The sequence below is a fragment of the Natator depressus genome, chromosome 23, assembly GCF_965152275.1.
Source record: "Natator depressus isolate rNatDep1 chromosome 23, rNatDep2.hap1, whole genome shotgun sequence".
NCBI lineage: Eukaryota > Metazoa > Chordata > Testudines > Cheloniidae > Natator > Natator depressus.
The window spans coordinates 2,381,669-2,402,093 of record NC_134256.1 but is presented as its reverse complement, the minus strand read 5'-3'; the positions used below and the strand labels follow the sequence as shown (position 1 = coordinate 2,402,093).

The window sequence follows — 20,425 nt, the reverse complement described above, 5'->3', positions numbered from 1 at the left end:
TCTTGGCTGCATTGGAGAAGGCAGAACTCCCGGGTGCCCTCAGGGAAATACAGAGCCCAAGGCCTGCGTGCATCATGCAGGAAATTAGTCAGATATTCCCTCCCGGCAGGCTTTGGAACTGACAAACCCTGATGCTTGCCACGAGCTGGTGTCTAATATTAAAGGTGATTTCTTCTCTGGCAGGGGTATATGGGGCTGCTGCTCTGACAGATGGTCCTGCCTGTCCCTGGCACCTGTGGCATGGCAGGCTGTCAGGTGGTGAGCCAGGCCTCCTGGGGAGCTACTCCCTGCTCTCCCCCCTCCCCCGACTCACGGGGTGACCCCAGGCACCCCCTTCAGAAACTGACCAACGTCCATCTTCCTGCTAGTCAGGGGTTTGCTCCCCTGTTCCGTTCGCGAGGCCACTCCGGAACCCGCTGGACGCAAAGACAGCACGTGATGGCGAATCCAGTGCCTCCCTGCATTGGTTCTTCCATGGGTTAAAGACCCTCACTGCTAAACACAAGCCCATTTCTAGTCTCCACTTGTCTGGCTTCAGCTCCCAGCCACTGGCTCTCACTGGCCTTTGCCTGCTTAACCAAGGGGTTCTCAGAAATCACTTCCCACTTGCAAACCGCTTACCCTTCTCTGGCCGGGGGACCTGCTCCAAATTGAATGCCCAGGAGCTCCTCCATTAAAGGATCGCCTCCAATTTATAACAGGAGAGCCCCAAATGTGCCCTGAAATGTGGCCTGCAGCCCCGCTAGCAGGGACCTCCAACTAGCTCCACACCCCCTTACCAGGGGGGACACAGATGACAGCAAGACACTGGATGCATGGGAACTTTTACTGGACCGGGCCGGGGGGGGGGGGGGGGAGGTGTTAATGTAAACATCCATCCAAGTCAGCTGTGGCCCTCGGTGTCACCGTTCAGGGTCTCTTGTGCCACGGGCTGGCCCCTGTCTGGCTGGCACAGCGTGGGCAAAGGGACTGGAGAAGTCCGATGTTCATTCTTTGCTCTCCCCAGCAGGAGGGGAGCGCCTGGCACGTGCTGTGTGTACCAGGCATATGCTGCACGGAACTGGCACACGTCCACGTCAGGGAGGCTACAGCACAGCTTCCTGGTTGGCTGTTCCACTCTCACAGACGAAGATCCGTTAGGGCTGGATCCTCCATCATGTCCTGATCTCACCCTGCCACCACCATCATTGTCCCCCGGCCCTTCCCAGGGCAAGGGGCCTCTCTGACTGCCAGCCCTTCCCGGAGCCCCTGCGGAGAGCAGGATCCTGCAACCAGGATGGCCAGAAATCAGCTGCGATGTGGCGAGTGCAGGCCATGCCCAGTTATTCCTCTGCTGCTTCCCCGTCCGCACTGGCATCTCGCACCCGCTGGGAGACGCGGCTGTGGCTCGCCCGCCGTGCCACCTCCTGGCGAAGCCTCTCCAGAAGGCACTGAGCCGTCTGCTTCAGGCTATGCTGTGTGGGAGGAGAAGGGAGAGAAGCAGTGACCTGGTGAGCGGGACGGGCACATAGAGGTTACAGCACGGCTACTGACAACCCCAACTTCCTTCAGGAGCCAGCTCATATCGCCCACCTGCCGGAACTCGCTTCAGCCGACCCGACAGGCCTGCTCTCCCGCCGCTCGACTGGCCTAGCGCTCGCTTCTGCTAACCCTGCACATGCATACGCACAAGAATCTTCTCCTCTGCAGTCCTGCCCGCCTGTCTCGCTCCATGTCATGTCAAATGTCCCAGGCTGTGAGCCCGCTAGGGCAGGGACTGCCTTGTGCGTTCCTTGTCTGGACAGCTCCCAGCACAATGGGTTCCTAGGTGCTAGCAGAATGATAACCAATCTCCGCTGAACGGATCTGCTCTTTCTTTCTCTGCTAGTTGTTCTGTATCCTGGCTCGTGTCTTTAACTCTGGCAAGCGGCCTGGGGTGCGTCGTGCACAGAACGCACGTTGCAAAATCGTCTGGCATTTCTGACTGCACCCCGATGTCAGACTGCGGGACTCAGGCCTGGCACCTTTCCCTTGTGACAGCTGGGTTTACAGGCGGCGTTTGGGGCTGTTCTTAAGGCCGACCATGGGGAGCCGGACTAGGGCAACTCAGACGTTTGCCTTTTCTCAGCCCTAGAGACAGTCTCCCTCTTCCTTCCTACAGTCAGCAAGGGCAGAAACTCCTGCCTCTGTTTACGAGACTGCGGCTCTCCAGGAAGATTCTCCGAGAGGACAAAACCTGCAGTACAAGGACCACGGGGCTAGGGCGGCCCTCCCGACCCTGGGCAGCTCTTGTTGGAGCAGTGCCTGGTATATAAGCTCCCCATTGCTGCATGCAACATTCTGGCTGTGCTCTGCAGCACCTGTGCTGGGGACATTCGCCACCACTTGGAAATGGGGTTTTTACACCCCCATTTGCTGCCCTTGTCTATTCCCCGGCATGCAGGGGCTGGCGTTTCTATTTTAAATGAATCGTTAATAGGCAAAGAGCAGAGTGGAGAAGGGACTCGACTGAGCTACAAATTCTGAGCTCGTTACCCTCAGCCCACACAAGCGCTGGTGGATTCCCAGCAAGGTAAGGCCCAGGGAATCTAGACACGATAAAAGGAAATACTCCTTCGTGTGGTGGGAAGGTACAGGAGGTGGTGTTCACAGCACAACGGATCAGAGGGTCAGTTATCACGACGCTTCTATCACCAATAACGTTTGCGGCTAAGATAGGAAGAGCCAAATCTACTGCATCAGCAGATCACTGCAAGGAATCCCCCCTATCTTCCCATATCGTTGGCCTGTGACACTATCAGAAGTTGGGAAAGGTTTTTTTTCTAAATCATCTTCTGTACCCGGCACTGGGCACTGCTGAATGCTGCACCTCCCGACTGGATGGACCAGTGACCAGAGCCAGTACAGGAAGAGGCAGGAATACCCGACTAGATGGCTCAACAGTCTGCAGAGGTCAAACAAAACCAGCTTCCTACATCCCTCCTCTCCAGCCATGCTTGGCATCCCCAGAGCTCTGCAGTAGGGATCTTATCAGCTCTGGGAATTCTGGGAGACTCCCGATTGGCTAGTGAGAGGGGCAGGCTCCCTCAGGGTGGAACATCTCACAATTGCAAGGGTGGGGGACCCGATTCCCAGAAATAGGGACCACAAGGATACATCAGAAATCTAACTTTAAAATATTACTCACACATTTCTTGCAGTATATTTCATCCCCAAAGATTGCAGAGGATTTAAGCCACATATGCAAGGATCACTTCACCTGCCACAGGCATGTAACCACCTCCAGGCTGGGATGTGGCAGCTGTTGAACATCTGCATAGCAACCCCACGCACCAGTTTAGGACAGGAAGTGAGGCAGAACCCCATGCCCAACTAACAGGAGAGTTTTCAGCCAGAGAGAAGGTCATTATCGTTGGCCAGGACATTGGGACAGCTAAAGTCGGAGGGCTACTGAGATCTGCTTGGCCTTCTCAGAGGGGCCAACTCACCTGCAGAACATGCAGCCCCTTCAGACACACCACAGCCAGCTCACAGAGCCCGTCGCAGGTCAGGTCTGCGTACTCCATGGACAGCAGGGGGCTGGGGAAACTCCGCCTCCAGAGCAGCTGGAACTCCCCAGCGGGCTGCGCCGAGGCTTCGGCCTCTGCTGCGCCAGCTCCGGTAGCTGCCGAGCGCCAGTACTTGTAACAGAGCAGCTCCTGCAACGGGGGAAGAGAGAAACGTGCCGGGAAGCAGGCAGGCAAGTTTGCAGGTGGACAGATGGGCCATGCTAATGACGGCCAGGCCGCGCAGGCAGGGGAGGGCGTAACCCAGCGGGACGCAGGCGCAGCGTCAAATGATCAACATCTGCAAAAGAGCCAGGGAGCTCCTATCAACCCCCATCTCTGAGCAGCCGCCCCTCCTCCAGCAGGCCTGGCATTTACTGGCCCATTTCAGCAGAAGGCATGCACAGGAAACGCACACACACATTTTAAACCTTGTTAGCCAGTAGAACTCCCTGCCACAGGATTTCACTGAAGCCAAGCGCTTACTGGGATTCAATGAGGGATGTTTGTGTGATTAACAAGAAAATACGGCGTTAGAACAGTGAGGATTTGGCAGGGCTAGGGATTTTCCTGCTTTGGGGCATGAGCTGAGCTCTAGCCACTAGGGGGCGTAACAGGGTCTCGCCTTATCTGGTGCTCAACCGGACACTGCCTCAGTTTCCCCAATTCTGCAGCCAAACAAAATCACCACAACCTGGGGCTTTGTACTTTTTATCCTAAGACAGTTCAACTTAAAACCAGGCACGCCCAACTTCTGTCTGCAGGCTCACCAGCTCAGGAGACCCCTCCCAAGGGCTCCCATCCTCCACACAGACCAGCTGCCACAGCTCCCCCGCTCCTTTGAATCTTTCTCTGAAATCCGGCTGCCCTTTATATCTGGCTAGGGGGTCATATGGCTGAAACAGAGCTGAGGGTTAGAGGGGATCACAAATTGAATGTGTGTCAATCATGTGATGCAGTTGCGAAAAAAGTGAATAGCATTCCGGGGTGTGTTAACAGGAGTGTCGCGCATAAAACCCGGGAGGTAACTGTCCCGCTCTGCTCAGCGCTGGGGAACACACTTTACTAAAGATGTGGACAAACTGGAGAGAGCCCAGAGGAGAGCAACAACAATGAGAAAATGTTTAAAACACCTGACCTAGGAAGAGAGGTTAAAAAAAACTGAGCACGTCTAGTCTGGAGAACAGAGTGAGGGGGAACCTGAGAATAGTCTTCAAGGCTGGTACAAAGAGGACGGCGATCAACTGTTCTCTGTGTCCACTGATGGTAGGACAAGGGGTAACGGGCTTAACTGGCAGCAAGGGAGATCTAGGTTTGGATATTAGGACAAACTTTCTAACTCTAAGGACAGTTAAGCTCTGGGACAGGTGCCCAGGGAGGTTGTGGATTCCTTGTCACTGGAGGATTTAAGACCAGGTTAGGCAAACCCCTGTCTGGGTTGGTCTAGGTTCACTTGACCCTGGCTCAGTGCAGGGGGCTGGATGCAACTCCCTCTCGAGGTCCCTTCCCGCCCGACACTTCGATGATGCTACGGTATGATTCTATGATCTCCCAGCAGCCCTGAACCTGAGTCACATGACCCAGGGCCAGCAGAACCAGGAGGTGGAAATACTGTGGGAGCGCCACCCCAGCGTAAACTCATGCATGCCCAGCATGGAGGTGGGGGACGATGGAGGCGAGAGTGGGACCCAGGGAAGTGTCACAGGCCAGAGAGCAGGTAGAAACCCCCAGGACCCCCCCTTCCCTGCCTGGAGCCAGCTGACCCTCTCCCCCACCTGGCAGAGTCCGTGGCTAAGTCATTATGCAAGGTAGCCTATCTCCCCTTGTTTTTTTCCTACAAACCCCCCCCCAAGACGTTCTGGTTAAACTTGGATTATTGCTGTGCACATTGTAAGATGAGCTATTGCCAGCAGGAGAGTGAGTTTGTGTGTGTGGTTTTTGGAGGGGGGTGTGTGTGTGGGGGCGGGGGGGTGGTGGTGAGAAAACCTGGATTAGTGCTGGAAATGACCCACCTTGATTATCATGCGCATTATAAAGAGAGGTTTCAAAGAGGGATGGGCTATTACCAGCAGGAGAGTGAGTTTGTATGTGTGTCTGGGGGGGGGAAGGGTGAGAAAACCTGGATTTGTGCTGGAAATGGCCCTCCTTGATGATCACTTTAGATAAGCTGTTACGAGCAGGACAGTGGGGTGGGAGGAAGTTTTGTTTCATGGTCTCTGTGTGTATATAATGTCTTCTGCAGTTTCCACAATATGCTATGCATCCGATGAAGTGAGCTGTAGCTCACGAAAGCTCATGCTCAAATAAACTGGTTAGTCTCTAAGGTGCCACAAGTACTCCTTTTCTTTTTTCTTTTTACGAATACAGACTAACACGGCTGTTACTCTGAAACCTGTCATTATGCAAGGCACTGCATTTAGCCGCATGGAGTGGAAATCTATCAACTGCATGAAAAAACTTGTACAGATACAGACAGACATCATCTTCCTTTCCAAATGCAAACAGATGGACATCGTACCAAAAGGACTGAAGGTAAAAAATCCATTACAATCTACATACCCCACAGACTATGCTGACAGCTTGTGCCACACGCTCTCAAAGAAACTGCGGAATCACCTGATCAACATCCTCTACAGCAAACAGGGAAAGATTAAGAATGAGCTCTCAAAAATGGATACTCTCATAAAAAACCAACCTTCCACACAAACTTCCTCGTGGCTGGATTTTACCAAAACTAGACAAGCCATTTACAACGCACACTTTACTTCTCTACAAAAGAAAAAGGACACTAAACTTTCTAAACTACTACAGGCTACAAGGGGCCACAGCAATGGTCCCCTCAACCCACCCAGCAATATTGTTAACCTATCCAACTATACTCTCAGCCCAGCAGAAGCAGCTGTCCTATCTCGGGGCCTCTCCTTCTGCCCCTCCACCCCCTCGAACATGATACAGTTCTGTGGTGACCTAGAATCCTATTTTCGACGTCTCCGACTCAAGGAATATTTCCAAAATACCTCTGAACAACATACTAATCCACAGAGGCCTCCCGACCAACATTACAAAAAGAAGGATTCTAGGTGGACTCCTCCTGAAGGTCGAGACAGCAGACTGGACTTCTACATAGAGTGCTTCCGCCGACGTGCACGGGCTGAAATTGTGGAAAAGCAGCATCACTTGCCCCACAACCTCAGCCGTGCAGAACACAATGCCATCCACAGCCTCAGAAACAACTCTGACATCACAATCAAAAAGGCTGACAAAGGAGGTGCTGTTGTCATCATGAATAGGTCGGAATATGAACAAGAGGCTGCTCAGCAGCTCTCCAACACCACTTTCTACAAGCCATTACCCTCTGATCCCACTGAGAGTTACCAAAAGCATCTACAGCATTTGCTCAAGAAACTTCCTGAAAAAGCACAAGATCAAATCCGCACAGACACACCCCTGGAACCCCGACCTGGGATATTCTATCTACTACCCAAGATCCATAAACCTGGAAATCCTGGGCGCCCCATCATCTCAGGCATTGGCACCCTGACATGCAGGATTGTCCGGCTATGTAGACTCCCTCCTCAGGCCCTACGCTACCAGCACTCCCAGCTACCTTCGAGACACCACTGACTTCCTGAGGAAACTACAATCCATCGGTGATCTTCCTGAAAACACCATCCTGGCCACTATGGATGTAGAAGCCCTCTACACCAACATTCCACACAAAGATGGACTACAGGCCGTCAAGAACACTATCCCCGATAATGTCACAGCTAACTTGGTGGCTGAACTTTGTGACTTTGTCCTTACCCATAACTATTTTACATTTGGGGACAATGTATACCTTCAGATCAGCGGCACTGCTATGGGTACCCGCATGGCCCCACAGTATGCCAACATTTTTATGGCTGATTTAGAACAACGCTTCCTCAGCTCTCGTCCCCTAACGTCCCTACTCTACTTGCGCTATATTGATGACATCTTCATCATCTGGACCCATGGAAAAGAAGCCCTTGAGGAATTCCACCATGATTTCAACAATTTCCATCCCACCATCAACCTCAGCCTGGTCCAGTCCACACAAGAGATCCACTTCCTGGACACTACAGTGCTAATAAACGATGGTCACATCAACACCACCCTATACCGGAAACCTACTGACCGCTATTCCTACCTACATGCCTCCAGCTTTCACCCTGACCACACCACACGATCCATCGTCTACAGCCAAGCTCTGCGATACAACCGCATTTGCTCCAACCCCTCAGACAGAGACAAACACCTCCAAGATCTCTATCAAGCATTCTTACAACTATAATACCCACCTGTGGAAGTGAAGAAACAGATTGATAGAGCCAGAAGAGTTCCCAGAAGTCACCTACTACAGGACAGGCCTAACAAAGAAAATAACAGAACGCCACTAGCCGTCACCTTCAGCCCCCAACTAAAACCCCTCCAACGCATTATTAAGGATCTACAACCTATCCTGAAGGATGACCCAACACTCTCACAAATCTTGGGAGAAAGGCCAGTCCTTGCCTACAGACAGCCCCCCAACCTGAAGCAAATACTCACCAACAACCACATACCACACAACAGAACCACTAACCCAGGAACCTATCCTTGCAACAAAGCCCGTTGCCAACTGTGCCCACATATCTATTCAGGGAACACCATCACAGGGCCTAACAACATCAGCCACACTATCAGAGGCTCGTTCACCTGCACATCCACCAATGTGATATATGCCATCATGTGCCAGCAATGCCCCTCTGCCATGTACATTGGTCAAACTGGACAGTCTCTACGTAAAAGAATAAATGGACACAAATCAGATGTTAAGAATTATAACATTCATAAACCAGTCGGAGAACACTTCAATCTCTCTGGTCACGCAATCACAGACATGAGGGTCGCTATCTTAAAGCAAAAAAACTTCAAATCCAGACTCCAGCGAGAAACTGCTGAATTGGAATTCATTTGCAAATTGGATACTATTAATTTGGGCTTGAATAGAGACTGGGAGTGGCTAAGTCATTATGCAAGGTAGCCTATCTCCCCTTGTTTTTTTCCTACAAACCCCCCCCCAAGACGTTCTGGTTAAACTTGGATTATTGCTGTGCACATTGTAAGATGAGCTATTGCCAGCAGGAGAGTGAGTTTGTGTGTGTGGTTTTTGGAGGGGTGTGTGTGTGTGGGGGCGGGGGGGTGGTGGTGAGAAAACCTGGATTAGTGCTGGAAATGACCCACCTTGATTATCATGCGCATTATAAAGAGAGGTTTCAAAGAGGGATGGGCTATTACCAGCAGGAGAGTGAGTTTGTATGTGTGTCTGGGGGGGGGAAGGGTGAGAAAACCTGGATTTGTGCTGGAAATGGCCCTCCTTGATGATCACTTTAGATAAGCTGTTACGAGCAGGACAGTGGGGTGGGAGGAAGTTTTGTTTCATGGTCTCTGTGTGTATATAATGTCTTCTGCAGTTTCCACAATATGCTATGCATCCGATGAAGTGAGCTGTAGCTCACGAAAGCTCATGCTCAAATAAACTGGTTAGTCTCTAAGGTGCCACAAGTACTCCTTTTCTTTTTTCTTTTTACGAATACAGACTAACACGGCTGTTACTCTGAAATCTGAGTACCTCCCCTAACTCCCTCTATTACCCCTCTGCCCCCCCATTCGCAGGGAGCTTCTGCCCCCTGGACTTAGCCTGGTAAAAGGGCCAGGCCACCTTCCTCTGAAGCAGCTGGGACTGGCCAATCCCTCAGTGCCCCTATCACAGATTCACACAGCGGATCCCACCTGACACATGCTCTCGCTCCCTGCCTGGGGTCGGCCCTAGACCAGCACGTTTCAGTGGGTTTCACCATGCAGACAGGGAAGCAGCAGCCCACCTCCAGCAGCCTGCCGTGCCCCTCCACCTACCTGTCCGTATGTGCCCAGGAGTATCTCGGGCGCTCCGTCGAAATCGATGTCTGTCACCAGGGCACAGAGCACGCTGTCATGCCGGTCACTGGCTGGCAGGGTCAGCTGGTCTGCCAGCCCATGGGTCAGGACGTTCCTGGGGGGCATGGTGGGGGAAGTTACCAAACACAGAGCAGGGATCTCCCGAGGCCCGGCCCAGCCCCCTACGCCCTGGGCCACACTGCATCTCAAACCGCCCCCCAGGTAGCCTGGGTTAGGGTCAGGACTGAGGAAGGCTCCTCGGGGGGGACCCTGGCTCCGGGAAAGGCTGCCTGTTGCTGGGCTAGGCGAGCTGTTCCCCTCCTGGTCACGGCCTCGTCTCCAACGGAGCTGGAGGGGAGCAAAGGCCGTGCATTCCGCATTCGTAGGCGCGCACGAGACCGGGGATCCTGCCGATCCAAGCTGCAGGTGAGCTGGTGGGAAGAGACCTGCCCCCGAGCCAGCCAGGCCACAGCGGCTCTCAACCCCAAGCTCACTCTGCCCTCACGACCCAGTCATCCCCAGCCAGGGTGTGGAAAGGGCCCCATGGTGGGACGCCGGCAAAGCGCATCTTGGCACATCCCAGCCCCCAGCACTGACCTGTATACCACGGACAGCTCGATGGTGCTAGTGACGAGAACACTGTAGCCCTGGTCGCCTGCATTACCTAGTGGGAGCAGACACGGCAGGTGGTGACGGGGAGACACACCAGCCAGTGGGCTAACGCTTGGCTCCCAGCCATTGCAGAGCTCTGGGCAGCTTCCCTCTCTGCATCTGCCAGGCAAGCTCATCTGGGCCCTCCTCGACCCCACTCCACCTGCTGCCTTGCTTCAGCCTGACTCCATTGCTGGGGACAAGCGAAGTGGGAAGCAGGACTCCAGTGGCCTGAACCACCCCGAAATGTGCCCCCCAAGACTTAGGGCACAGAACAAGTGGCTGTGAGCTAACCCACCTGAACCCCAGGCAGCCCCAAAGGACTGGAAACCGGAGCGAGGGAGGGGGCTGGGTCTGTTTGCGAGGTCGAGGGAAAGCATTCTGTACTCTGCGCTGCAAGGGTTAACGTGCATCAGACCCCACAGAGCACCCCATGAGTTACAAATGAACCCCCCCAACGTCCGCTTGGTCAAATCTAAGCCACGCCTCCTACCCCCAGCTCCCTTCGCGCTTACCATTCTGGGCAGGGTCACCCCCAGGGGACGGCAGCGTGAACAGCACGACTTTGGAGATGGGGCCATCCTGCTGAATGCTCCAGCTCTGCAGCACCTCTGCAACAGAGAGACACAGGGCGCTGAGGGCAAGGCGGGCGACCAGGCGACAGCTGGGTGGGACTTTTTGGACAAAATGTTCTCCCACCGGGTCACCAAAACCATTAGCAGGAAAGGATCAGTTTTGACGAATATCCCAACTGAAAAAAAAGTTTAAATGTTTCAGAAAAGTTGGGGCGTGGGATAGGGGGTGTGGGTTTAAAATTTAACGTAGTTTACACTAAATAAAGGGTTAAAAAAAAATAGGTTGCAATCGAAACGTTTGGAAATTAACAAAACGTTTCCACTGACCTGAACCCGGATTCGTTTTGGTTTTGGTTTGTCGGGCTGTGAAATCTGGGGGAGGATTTTGACTTTTTGTCCCAGTTCGGGATGGAAACAGCTTCGAAATCTACAACTCCCAGCAGAGATGGGAATGCCCATCAGATCCTGTCTGGCCAAGCCCCTGTCCCGAGGGGTGTAGCAGGAAGCTCCCACAGTCCACTCCCCAGGGCTGTGCAGAACCTCAGTTCAGATGAGTTCCCCCCCTTCTCGAGCTAATTCATATTCAATCTAACTAGTGTGTTAGACAGTTTGCGTTTTTGTTTATTTACTAGGTAATCTGCTTTGATCTGTTTGCTATGACTTATAATCACTTAAAATCTATCTTTTGTAGTTAATAAGCTTGTTTTTGCTTTATCTAAACCAGTGAGTTTGAGTGAAATGCATGGGAAAACATAGCTTAAGGGACAAAGGCTGTTGCCTAATCCTCTCCAAATTGAGGGGGAGGCGAACTGGATAATAAAATTCATACTGGTTGGGGTTTGGACCAGGTCAGAATGGCACAGCCCTTGGATCCTAGCTTGGGAAGCTGGTGGTTATTTTGGCTGTAGCCTTTCTACTCTTGGTTCATGCAGTGGCTAGCCAGAAAGCCTGCAGGTAACTGCAGCTGGGTGTGTCCCTACCTGTGTGAATGCTGGTGGAAGTGTAGGACCAGGAGCAGGTCTGCAGCTTGTCACAGCAGCACAGTGAGAGAGGGAGCCCAGGCTGGTGGGTCAGAGGGCTCAGCGGTACCCCAGTTCCAGGTGGCACCACGGGGGGAACCCATCACACCCGGCTCACCCACTGATGTCTTGCGTGCCCTTGGAAGGGCAGCCCCGGCTCACCTTTGCTGGCCTGCTCCACCTGGGCCACCCGGACGTAGCCACTCTGGCACCCAAAGGCTGTGAGACGCCGGCCTGAGCCAGGGATGTTGCAGACGTCCAGCCACAGCACGCTGCGGGGGGAAACACAAGACGTTGGGCTGTGCGCCGCCGGGGGCAGGGGACGCTGCCCCGAGGAGGAGGAGGTGGGAGAGGAAAGGAAAAGGCAGGGAGAGAGAATACGGGGGGGAAGGAGGAGAACGTGTTGGGGGGACCAGGGGCCGCAGGGCTGAGAGTAGCAGCAGGAAGCCCTTGCATGTGAGCACTAGGCTGAGCCATCTTTAAGGGTGGCCAACAGCGCAGAGTTCGCGACCACACTTCCCACTTGCTACAGCGGGGGAGGAGGTCCGGCTAGGCGGGGCGGGCGACCGAGCGTGGGAAAGGCTGGGAACCACTGGTGTTATCGGGGTATAAACTGTGGGTTAGAGCCGCAGCTGGTGTCAAATGGAAGCCTCTGCTCCAATGGAGTGAGACCGATCGGGGGATCTGGCCTCTGCCCCGCCCACGCTAACACAGACACCTCCTCCCCCACCCTGCCGCTCAGCCCCCCGGGAGAATGCACCCCTAACAAACCATTTCTCCTACTTGCTGGGCAGCTCCTGGAGCTCCGGGAAGAGGTTCTGCACGGGCTGCTCCTCGAACTGGTGCAAGCCTTCGTTCTGCAAGGGGGAAACGGTCCCGTCATCAGTCCAGGCCCGGCCAGACACTGAGCTCAGATACACTGGGGGCCAATACCAGTTACTCCCTTTGAACTTGCCCCAGTGTGCCTTTGAGGCAGCATGACCTATTGGTTGGAACACCACACAGACTCAGGAGACCCGGGATCTATTTCCAGCTCTGCCATTGGCCTGCTGGGCGACCTTGGCCAAAGTCACTTCTCTTTCCCTGTGCCTCAGTTTCCCCATCCCAAAAGGGATGATGAGACCAACCTCCTCTGTAAAGTGCTGTAGGATCTACTGACGGAGAGTACTAGGCAACACTTTGCTATAACCACATGGAACTTCTTTTTTTTAAAGGGATAGCGCACACAGTCCTTCCCCAGCATCTCTGGGAAGGAAGTGAACCTGCACCAGGTGTCACACAACGAGCTCCCAGCCATGTGAGGCCCTGGGGAGGGGAAGAGAGCCACAGGGTGCAATGCAAGTGCAACAGGGCGGGGCTCTGAGTATTAGAGAAGCAACAAAGGGCCATGGTGGATTCTCAGCACTCGGAGTCTCTCTCTCGAGACAGGACATCTCTTCCTAAGAGCTCTGCTCTAGCTCAACCACAAGCTATGGGCTGGAGGCAGAAAGAACAGGGGGAAATTCTTCAGCCAGTGTTATGCAGGTCAGCACAGAATCCCCCATTTCCTGTCCTAAAGTGCTGTACGGGTGGCTGGGGAACAGTTGCCAGACCTCACCCCTTTGGGGGCCACATTTGGCACTGCGTGAGTGAGTGCTGCCCCACCCCACTCCAGAGGCAGCTGCATGGCAGCCCTGTGTGAGGGATCCCCATGTTATCAGCTGCCCCACCCTATTCCAGAGGTGGCTGCATTTTAGTGAAGGTAAGTGATCCCTGTGTTGGAGAGGAAAGGCGCCAGGCCACACAGGAATCAATTGTTCTCCAACTGACCTCCAGAGCACATGGCTCTGTACCAGGGCAGAACCCAGCAGCAGGTGGCTCCTCCTGGGCACTGATCTCACCTCTTTGTACAGGTGAATGCAGGGGTCGTTCCCACTCAGCAGAAAGACTGTCTCTGGCTGGTCTCCAACATGGACTCTAGAAGAGCAGAAAAGGAAAATAATTACCAGGAGAAGTGGCGATTCCACACACTTGAGGATCCAGCTGTGGGAAAGGTGCCGCTGGAGGAAAGACTTTGCTGCCGATGGATCCCAAAGCCCTTCGCACGGGCCTGGTTCTGAATGGTGCTGAGCACCCTGATTCTCAGGGACTTCAGCAGGACTTGAGGGTGTTTAGCACTTCGGGATCCAGCACACACAGTCCACCGCCACTGCAATGCAGCCAGGTCTGGGGTGGAACGCTGTAACTGTTTAACAGTGAATGGCAGTGCCATTAGGTAGGTTAGGACAGGGGGAGGAGAAATGAAATTGCAAAGGGAATTTAGGAACACAGAATGGAATTTCCCTGGGATGGAATTTGGACTGGATACCGCCCAGGGCTGACACGCCTAACTCTCAAGAAAAGTGCTATCGGATCTTTAAGGAGCATGAACAATCCTAGGTCTGGTCTACACCTAAAAACATAGGTTAATGTAAGCTGCCTGCATCACCCTATTTGCGCATGTGTCTACACTTCCATTTGTCTCTGGCTGTCATAAACGCCCCGTTACAGCAACACAGTCCAACCACCTCCCCAGGCAGTCTGGCATGATGGTCAACCTACCAAGATCGAGGCAGGGCGAGCATCGACCCTGTGTTACCTGCGCTAATCCTAACAGTCCTCCAGCCGCTGTCCCACAATGCCCCATTCCCTGCATCAGTGACCGCTCTGGTCACAATTGTAAACTCCACTGCCCAAGGGTCATGGAGACTGGAAGCCACCCCTGCGTGTTTCTGAAATGCCTTTCCCGGATCACCCGCCTTGTTCTGCACAACTGCCCAGCCGACCATGCCCGTTCCACGTACTAGACACATCCGGGCCCCGAAAGACAGGATGGCAAATCCCAGAGTCTTCAATGTCTTTTTTACAGCTGATGTTTAAAGCAGGGAGGGGTCGGGGGGGATGGACGATCATGCCACGTGGAGCGGTGATTGCTAGTGTGAGCTCGCAGGCTCGTGTATGGGAAGAAAAGAGAACGGCGGAGCGATATACGTACTCCGCATGGTACAGCTGGAATGGGGTGAACTGCAGCTCCAGGTTCAAGCAGCTTTCTGGAGAGGAAGAACAGAGATGAGTAAGAAGGTAAATCGGACACAGAATTACCTGCCGGTTCTCTAACAAAACACCACCACAAATCAAACCACAGGCTCTCTGAGAGTCAGAGGCTGCGGCCTAGAGGACCTGCTTTGAAGTTTAGCATTCCTGAAATCGACGCTTTAATCCCCATCTCAAAGGAAGCAGTAGATGCCCGTGTGGCCAGGGATCTAAGAGATCGGCACTCAACTCCCAGCGCTGCCACAGGCTCACTGTGTGACCCTGGCAAATCATGGCACCTCTCCAGGCCTCACGCCCTCACTGGAGAGCAGTGACAGGGCAGCTAGAGTTAAGGTTACAGTCAGCTTTCTGTTTCAAGCTTGACTCTTCTATGTCCTCTAAAATCAGCAGGGGAACTTAGATTGAACAGGAATGTCGTGTGCCTCATGGGGGCGCAGGATAGGCTAGTGAGCCGTATTGGGGGTCATGCAACAAAGGGGTTTCTGAGACACAGACAACTCCCCACCCCTCAAAACAGCTTTTCTTAAGGTTCACAGATTTTTTCCCAATACGCAACAGGGTTCAAAGCGGGCTGTGAAAGGATAAAATAAGGGTGACAATACTTCCTTCAGCTTACTGTTTGGCTGCCCTGGCTGTTAGCCTGTACGTTCTTTGGGGCAGGGACTGTCTCTTACTAGGTGCATGTGCAGCGCCCGGCACAATGGGGGCCTGCTCTTGGTCAGGATCTGGGCAGCGCCTGGCGCAAATGGGGCCTAATCTTGGTCAGGGTCTGGGGCAGTGCCTGGTACAACGGGGGCCCTAATCTCAGTTGGGGTCTCTAGGCAGCACCATAATATTCATAATTCAAATTAGGCTTGGGAACAGACAGTCATTCTGTCAATCTTGCACTGCCCCCTGCCCTCCTCCCCTAGCTATGGGCTAAACGGGACGTAGCAGAAATTAAAGAGGGGAGAGGGACCTACCCAGGATTCTAGGAAAGCTGAAGGGCCTAAAGTTTAACAAGAGCCTCCTGATACTATTTCCTTTTTAACATGTTTCCATACTAAGACGACAGGGGGACCCGAATAAATCCATAAGTGTCTTCAAGATGAGGATTGCAACAGTGTTAAAATCCCGGCCACGCAGCTCAGTTCTGCAGACAGTACATTTAATCTGATTGAAGGATGGGTGCACCAGCAGAAGTTACACTAGGCAGCCAGTTCTAGCAAGAATTCTCTGAAGTAACTTAAAGATCTTCATCTCTGGAACAAAATCTTCAGCTCTGGAACATTTTCAGCACCTGTCAGCCTGCAGAATCCCCAAGGGTAACTCACCTACCACTAAAATGCAGCCACCTCTTGGGTGGGCTACAGCAGCTGTTCAACCGCACACAGAACTGCCATAGCATTGCAACTGTTATTTGCGGTTTATTATTTGGATTACAGCAGCGCCCACAAGCCAGAGCCCATCATGCCAGAGGCCGTACAGACATACAGGAAGGGACAGTCCCTGCTCGGAAGGGCAGAAAGTTCCGCAACTGGAACAAACATGGGAACTTTAGGAAGACAATACCTTTACTCACATTGGCCAGGACCCCAGGGATGACAACCAGAGCTTTAGGGAAAGTGTGGGGGGACCTTTTGCAACCTGTAACTGGCCAGATTTCAGTTAGGTCTTTTCTGAAAGAGGGTGCCTCACAGGGGAGAGCGCCCACCCTTCAGAGCACTCCCAGTTGAGTCATCAACACCACTCCCTGCAACACCTGTGTTTTCCCTAGAGGTCCCCCAGTTAAGTACTGAGCCAGGCTGATGCGGCTTAGCTTGTAAGATGTGACAAGATCGCAGCCCTTGGGCTGACTGCAGGAGGCCAATTATATTTACTCTCTGCTGCCCCGCTCCCACCAGACAACAGCACAGGGTCAGAGGTCAGATGTTAGCTTGGTTACTTACGTGCGATGGAGTCCAGGTTATATTCTGATCCAGGCTCATAGTCACAATAAATGTTCAGAAACGGACTCGCTTTATCTCCAGAGTCCTGGAGAGAGAGAGGGAAAGAGGAACCCGTCTGAGGATCATCAGCGATGTTAGCTTAGGGAGTAACAGAACCTGTGGGGTTCATTTCAAAGCACAACATTTTTAAAAGGACACATTATCATACCATTTCCTTAAGGGAACGGACAGTTCTGGGGACCAACAATGGAGTCTAAATCCTAGCCCTCTGCTATTATTTATTATCTAGGACCCCTGGTCATGGACCAGCATGCCACGGCGCTAGGCAGAAACTCAGAACAAAACCACACTCCCTGCCCCACAAAGCTTACAGTCTAATTATCTCACTAGAGACAACAGATGGACCTGGACTGAGGAGTACAAGGGAACAATACCGGCCTGTAGAATAGGCAGCTAATCAGGGGCTCAAAGCTGTCACTGTCATGGGAATAACAGCTGGTTCAGTGGCCTACGTAACATCAAGCACTTTCCATCAGTAGATCTCAAAGCATTTTCCAAAGGAGGGTGGTATAATTATCTCCATTTTACAGAAGGGAAAACTGAGGCACAGAGCAGGTCTCAGACCTTTTTCATGCTAGCTGTCTCAGCAAAGAAGCCAAAAATTTGGACTGAGATTTTTCATATGAGCCTAAGGGACTTAGGCACCCAAATCCAATTGAAAGTCAGCGGCAATTGGGCATCTAAGTCATTTAGCCTCTCTGGGTCTCCACTGCCTATCTGTACACTGAGGATAATAGCATGGATCTACCTCACAGGAGTGTTGTAAGAATAAGCACATTAAAGACAGTGAGGAGCTCAGACACTACAGTAATGAGGATCATATTAGGTCGCTAGCTTAGACAGATGTGCATGGAGTTAGATAGATTAGATCTGCACCCAGGACACATGGCAGGACTGCGTACGCAGTGTAGAAGTTTGCCCTGCTGCTGACTGGGATGAAGCAGTTTTGTTGCTCGCTACATCCTCAGGGATTTCACTCCAGCACCTTCCACAGAGCTACATACACTTTAAAATGCAACAAACTCCATCTGTTGAAGAAAGCGGAGGGCAGGAAAGGAAAAGCAGGTACCTTAATGAAAGTTATTCCCACCACGAGACCCCTCTTCGGCGGCGACTTGCTGAAAGTGTCAATCGAGACAATCTCAGCATCAACTGCCAAGAAACAATAAATCATTGACACAACTGGTTACTATTATTTGTACCAGGGAACAGGTCCCCATGGTGCTAGGGCTGTACAAGCACAGACTAAAATAACAGTCCCTGCCTTGCAGAGTTTACCATTTTAGATTAACAGTTTAGATTTTTGCCAAAGGTCACAAAGTTTAATGCAATAATAATAAACTTTACACAATACTTGACTCCTGTTTGCAGGCCTTATACAAACAAAGAGTGTTTTTCCATAACCTCTCAGGTGCCTTTAAAAACAATGGCTACATTGCACCAGAGGGAGGATCTCAAAGCAATTTACAAAGATCAGTCCCATTATCCTCATTCCAGAGACAGAGAGAAACTGAGACACAGGTCCAAGGCCACACAAAGAATTCTCAGGAAAGCTAGGAACAGAACCCAGGAGTCCCCGTTCCCTGTTCTAACCTCAAAACCTCACTCCTCTCCCAAAAACCAGGAGTCCTGACTCCCAGCCCCCTGACCTAACAATGACTACCAGACCCTCCCTCTGCCCCTAATCTGACCTTTCGCACCAAGGAAATAACTGAAAAGGTCCCTGTCACCCACCTCGGGTGGACTCACCCCAACCTGAGTGTGCTCCCTAACCCCTCTCCCCAGGAATGGAGGTGAACTGAAGCACCCCCAACCCCAGAATGACCCCCTGACCCCTCTCACCAGGGATATAGGCGCACTGCAGTTCCGATGAAGTGAGCTGTAGCTCACGAAAGCTTATGCTCAAATAAATTTGTTAGTCTCTAAGGTGCCACAAATACTCCTGGTTTTTTTGCAATTCCCTTGGCCACCCGCCCCACCGTGACCCCTGACCCCAGAACGACCCCCGGCCCCTCTCACCGGGGATGTAGGTGAACTGCAGCCCCGGCCACCCACCCCTGTGTGACCCCTGACCCCAGAACGACCCCTGACCCCTCTCACCGGGGATGTAGGTGAACTGCAGCCCCCGGGTCACCCACCCCACGTGACCCCTGACCCCAGAACGACCCCCGGCCCCTCTCACCGGGGATGTAGGTGAACTGCAGCCCCCGGGTCACCCACCCCCGCGTGACACCTGACCCCAGAACGACCCCCGGCCCCTCTCACCGGGGATGTGGGTGAACTGCAGCCCCCGGGGCCACCCACCCCACGTGACCCCTGACCCCAGAACGACCCCTGACCCCTCTCACCGGGGATGTAGGTGAACTGCAGCCCCCGAGTCACCCACCCCGCGTGACCCCTGACCCCAGAACGACCCCCGGCACCTCTCACCGGGGATGTAGGTGAACTGCAGCCCCCTGGCCACCCACCCCGCGTGACCCCTGACCCCAGAGTGACCCCTGACCCCTCTCACCGGGGATGTAGGTGAACTGCAGCCCCCTGGCCACCCACCCCGCGTGACCCCTGACCCCAGAGTGACCCCCGACCCCTCTCACCGGGGATGTAGGTGAACTGCAGCTCCCGGGCCACCCACCCCGCGTGACCCCTGACCCCAGAACGACCCCTGACCCCTCTCACCGGGGATGTAGGTGAACTGCAGCTCCCGGGCCACCGGCCGCAATTTCTGCCGCAGGTCCTGGTAGCGGAAGTAAATCACCTTCCCCTTCAGGGTGGCCACCAGGAGCCCCCTGGGGCCCGCGCCGCAGGCTCGCCCGGGGCCCGCCGCGCCCTCGGGCCCGGGCCCGCCCGCTGCCTCCAGCCCCGCCTCCCGCCGCGGGCCCCCCCGCCCGCCGGCCCCGCGGCCCGGGCCGCCCCCGGCCAGCGCCGCCAGCCCGTAGACGTTGCTCTGGGAGGCCAGGCGGGTGAAGCTGTCCTCCGGCAACGGGCAGCCCCGGCGCGCCCCCGGGGGCTGAGGCGGCTCCATGCCCCTCGTCCCGCGGCCACCCGCCCTCCCGGTCAGGCAGCTCAGCGGACACCTCCCCGCGGAGGGGTCCTGGCCGGCCGGGCAGGCGCTCGCGGGGGGCAGCTCGGCCAGGCGGGCGGGCCTCGCGCAGCAACAGGCGCCAGCGTCGCGGCGGGTGACGTCACGAGGCCGGGCAGGGCAAGGTGCCCGGAGCCAAAATGGCGCCCGCGGGGCAGCGAGGGGGAGCCGTGTCCCCTCGCGGAGGGCAGGGTGGTCTGGGTCAGCCCCCCCCCCGCATGCATGGGGTAGGGGATGGGGCAGCCCCCCCACGGGGCAGGAGCTGGAAGGGGTCACTTGAGGCAGCCCCCCCAGGGGCAAGGCAGCCACGCCCCCTCTCGGGGGAGGGGACAGAACGGTCACCTGGGGCAACCCCCCCATGGGGCAGGGGATGGAAGGGCCAGCTCCTCGAGGGGGCAGGGAGGACTCAGGGCAGCCCCTCACACATACACGGAGGGTTAGGGCACCAAGGGCAGGTGCCCCACACCTAGGGGGAAGGGGCGCTCAGAATAATCCCCCTCCCGTATGCAGGCATCAAGGTAGTAACCCTTTCCATGGGGCAGGGGCTGCCACCCACACCCCCTTGGGGCAGGGCACACTG

General features: G+C 54.2%; 1 protein-coding gene across 1 annotated transcript; it reads right to left on the bottom strand.

Moving 5' to 3' along the window:
• Positions 1–852: 852 nt before the first annotated feature.
• Positions 853–19,788, bottom strand: KPTN (kaptin, actin binding protein). Its single transcript, XM_074937939.1, has 12 exons — positions 19,443–19,788; positions 17,836–17,918; positions 16,707–16,791; positions 14,720–14,774; positions 13,587–13,662; positions 12,490–12,563; positions 11,869–11,978; positions 10,628–10,723; positions 10,059–10,125; positions 9,441–9,576; positions 3,468–3,677; positions 853–1,454 (listed from the first exon to the last, which is right to left on the bottom strand). Exons 1-12 carry the CDS (start codon positions 19,786–19,788, stop codon positions 1,323–1,325), a joined length of 1,470 nt encoding a protein of 489 aa, XP_074794040.1. The 3' UTR covers positions 853–1,322.
• Between the last annotated feature and the right edge of the window lie 637 nt (positions 19,789–20,425).

Bases quoted from the DNA above. Each gene is read 5' to 3' on its own strand.
- KPTN (XM_074937939.1), bottom strand. From the start codon at position 19,788: ATGGAGCCGCCTCAGCCCCCGGGGGCGCGCCGGGGCTGCCCGTTGCCG. The intron at 13,663-14,719 runs GTACGTATATCG...CTGCTCTTCTAG, and splicing joins TTCCAGCTGTACCATGCGGA to AGTCCATGTTGGAGACCAGC. The intron at 1,455-3,467 runs GTGAGTTGGCCC...CCTCCCACACAG, and splicing joins AGGGGCTGCATGTTCTGCAG to CATAGCCTGAAGCAGACGGC.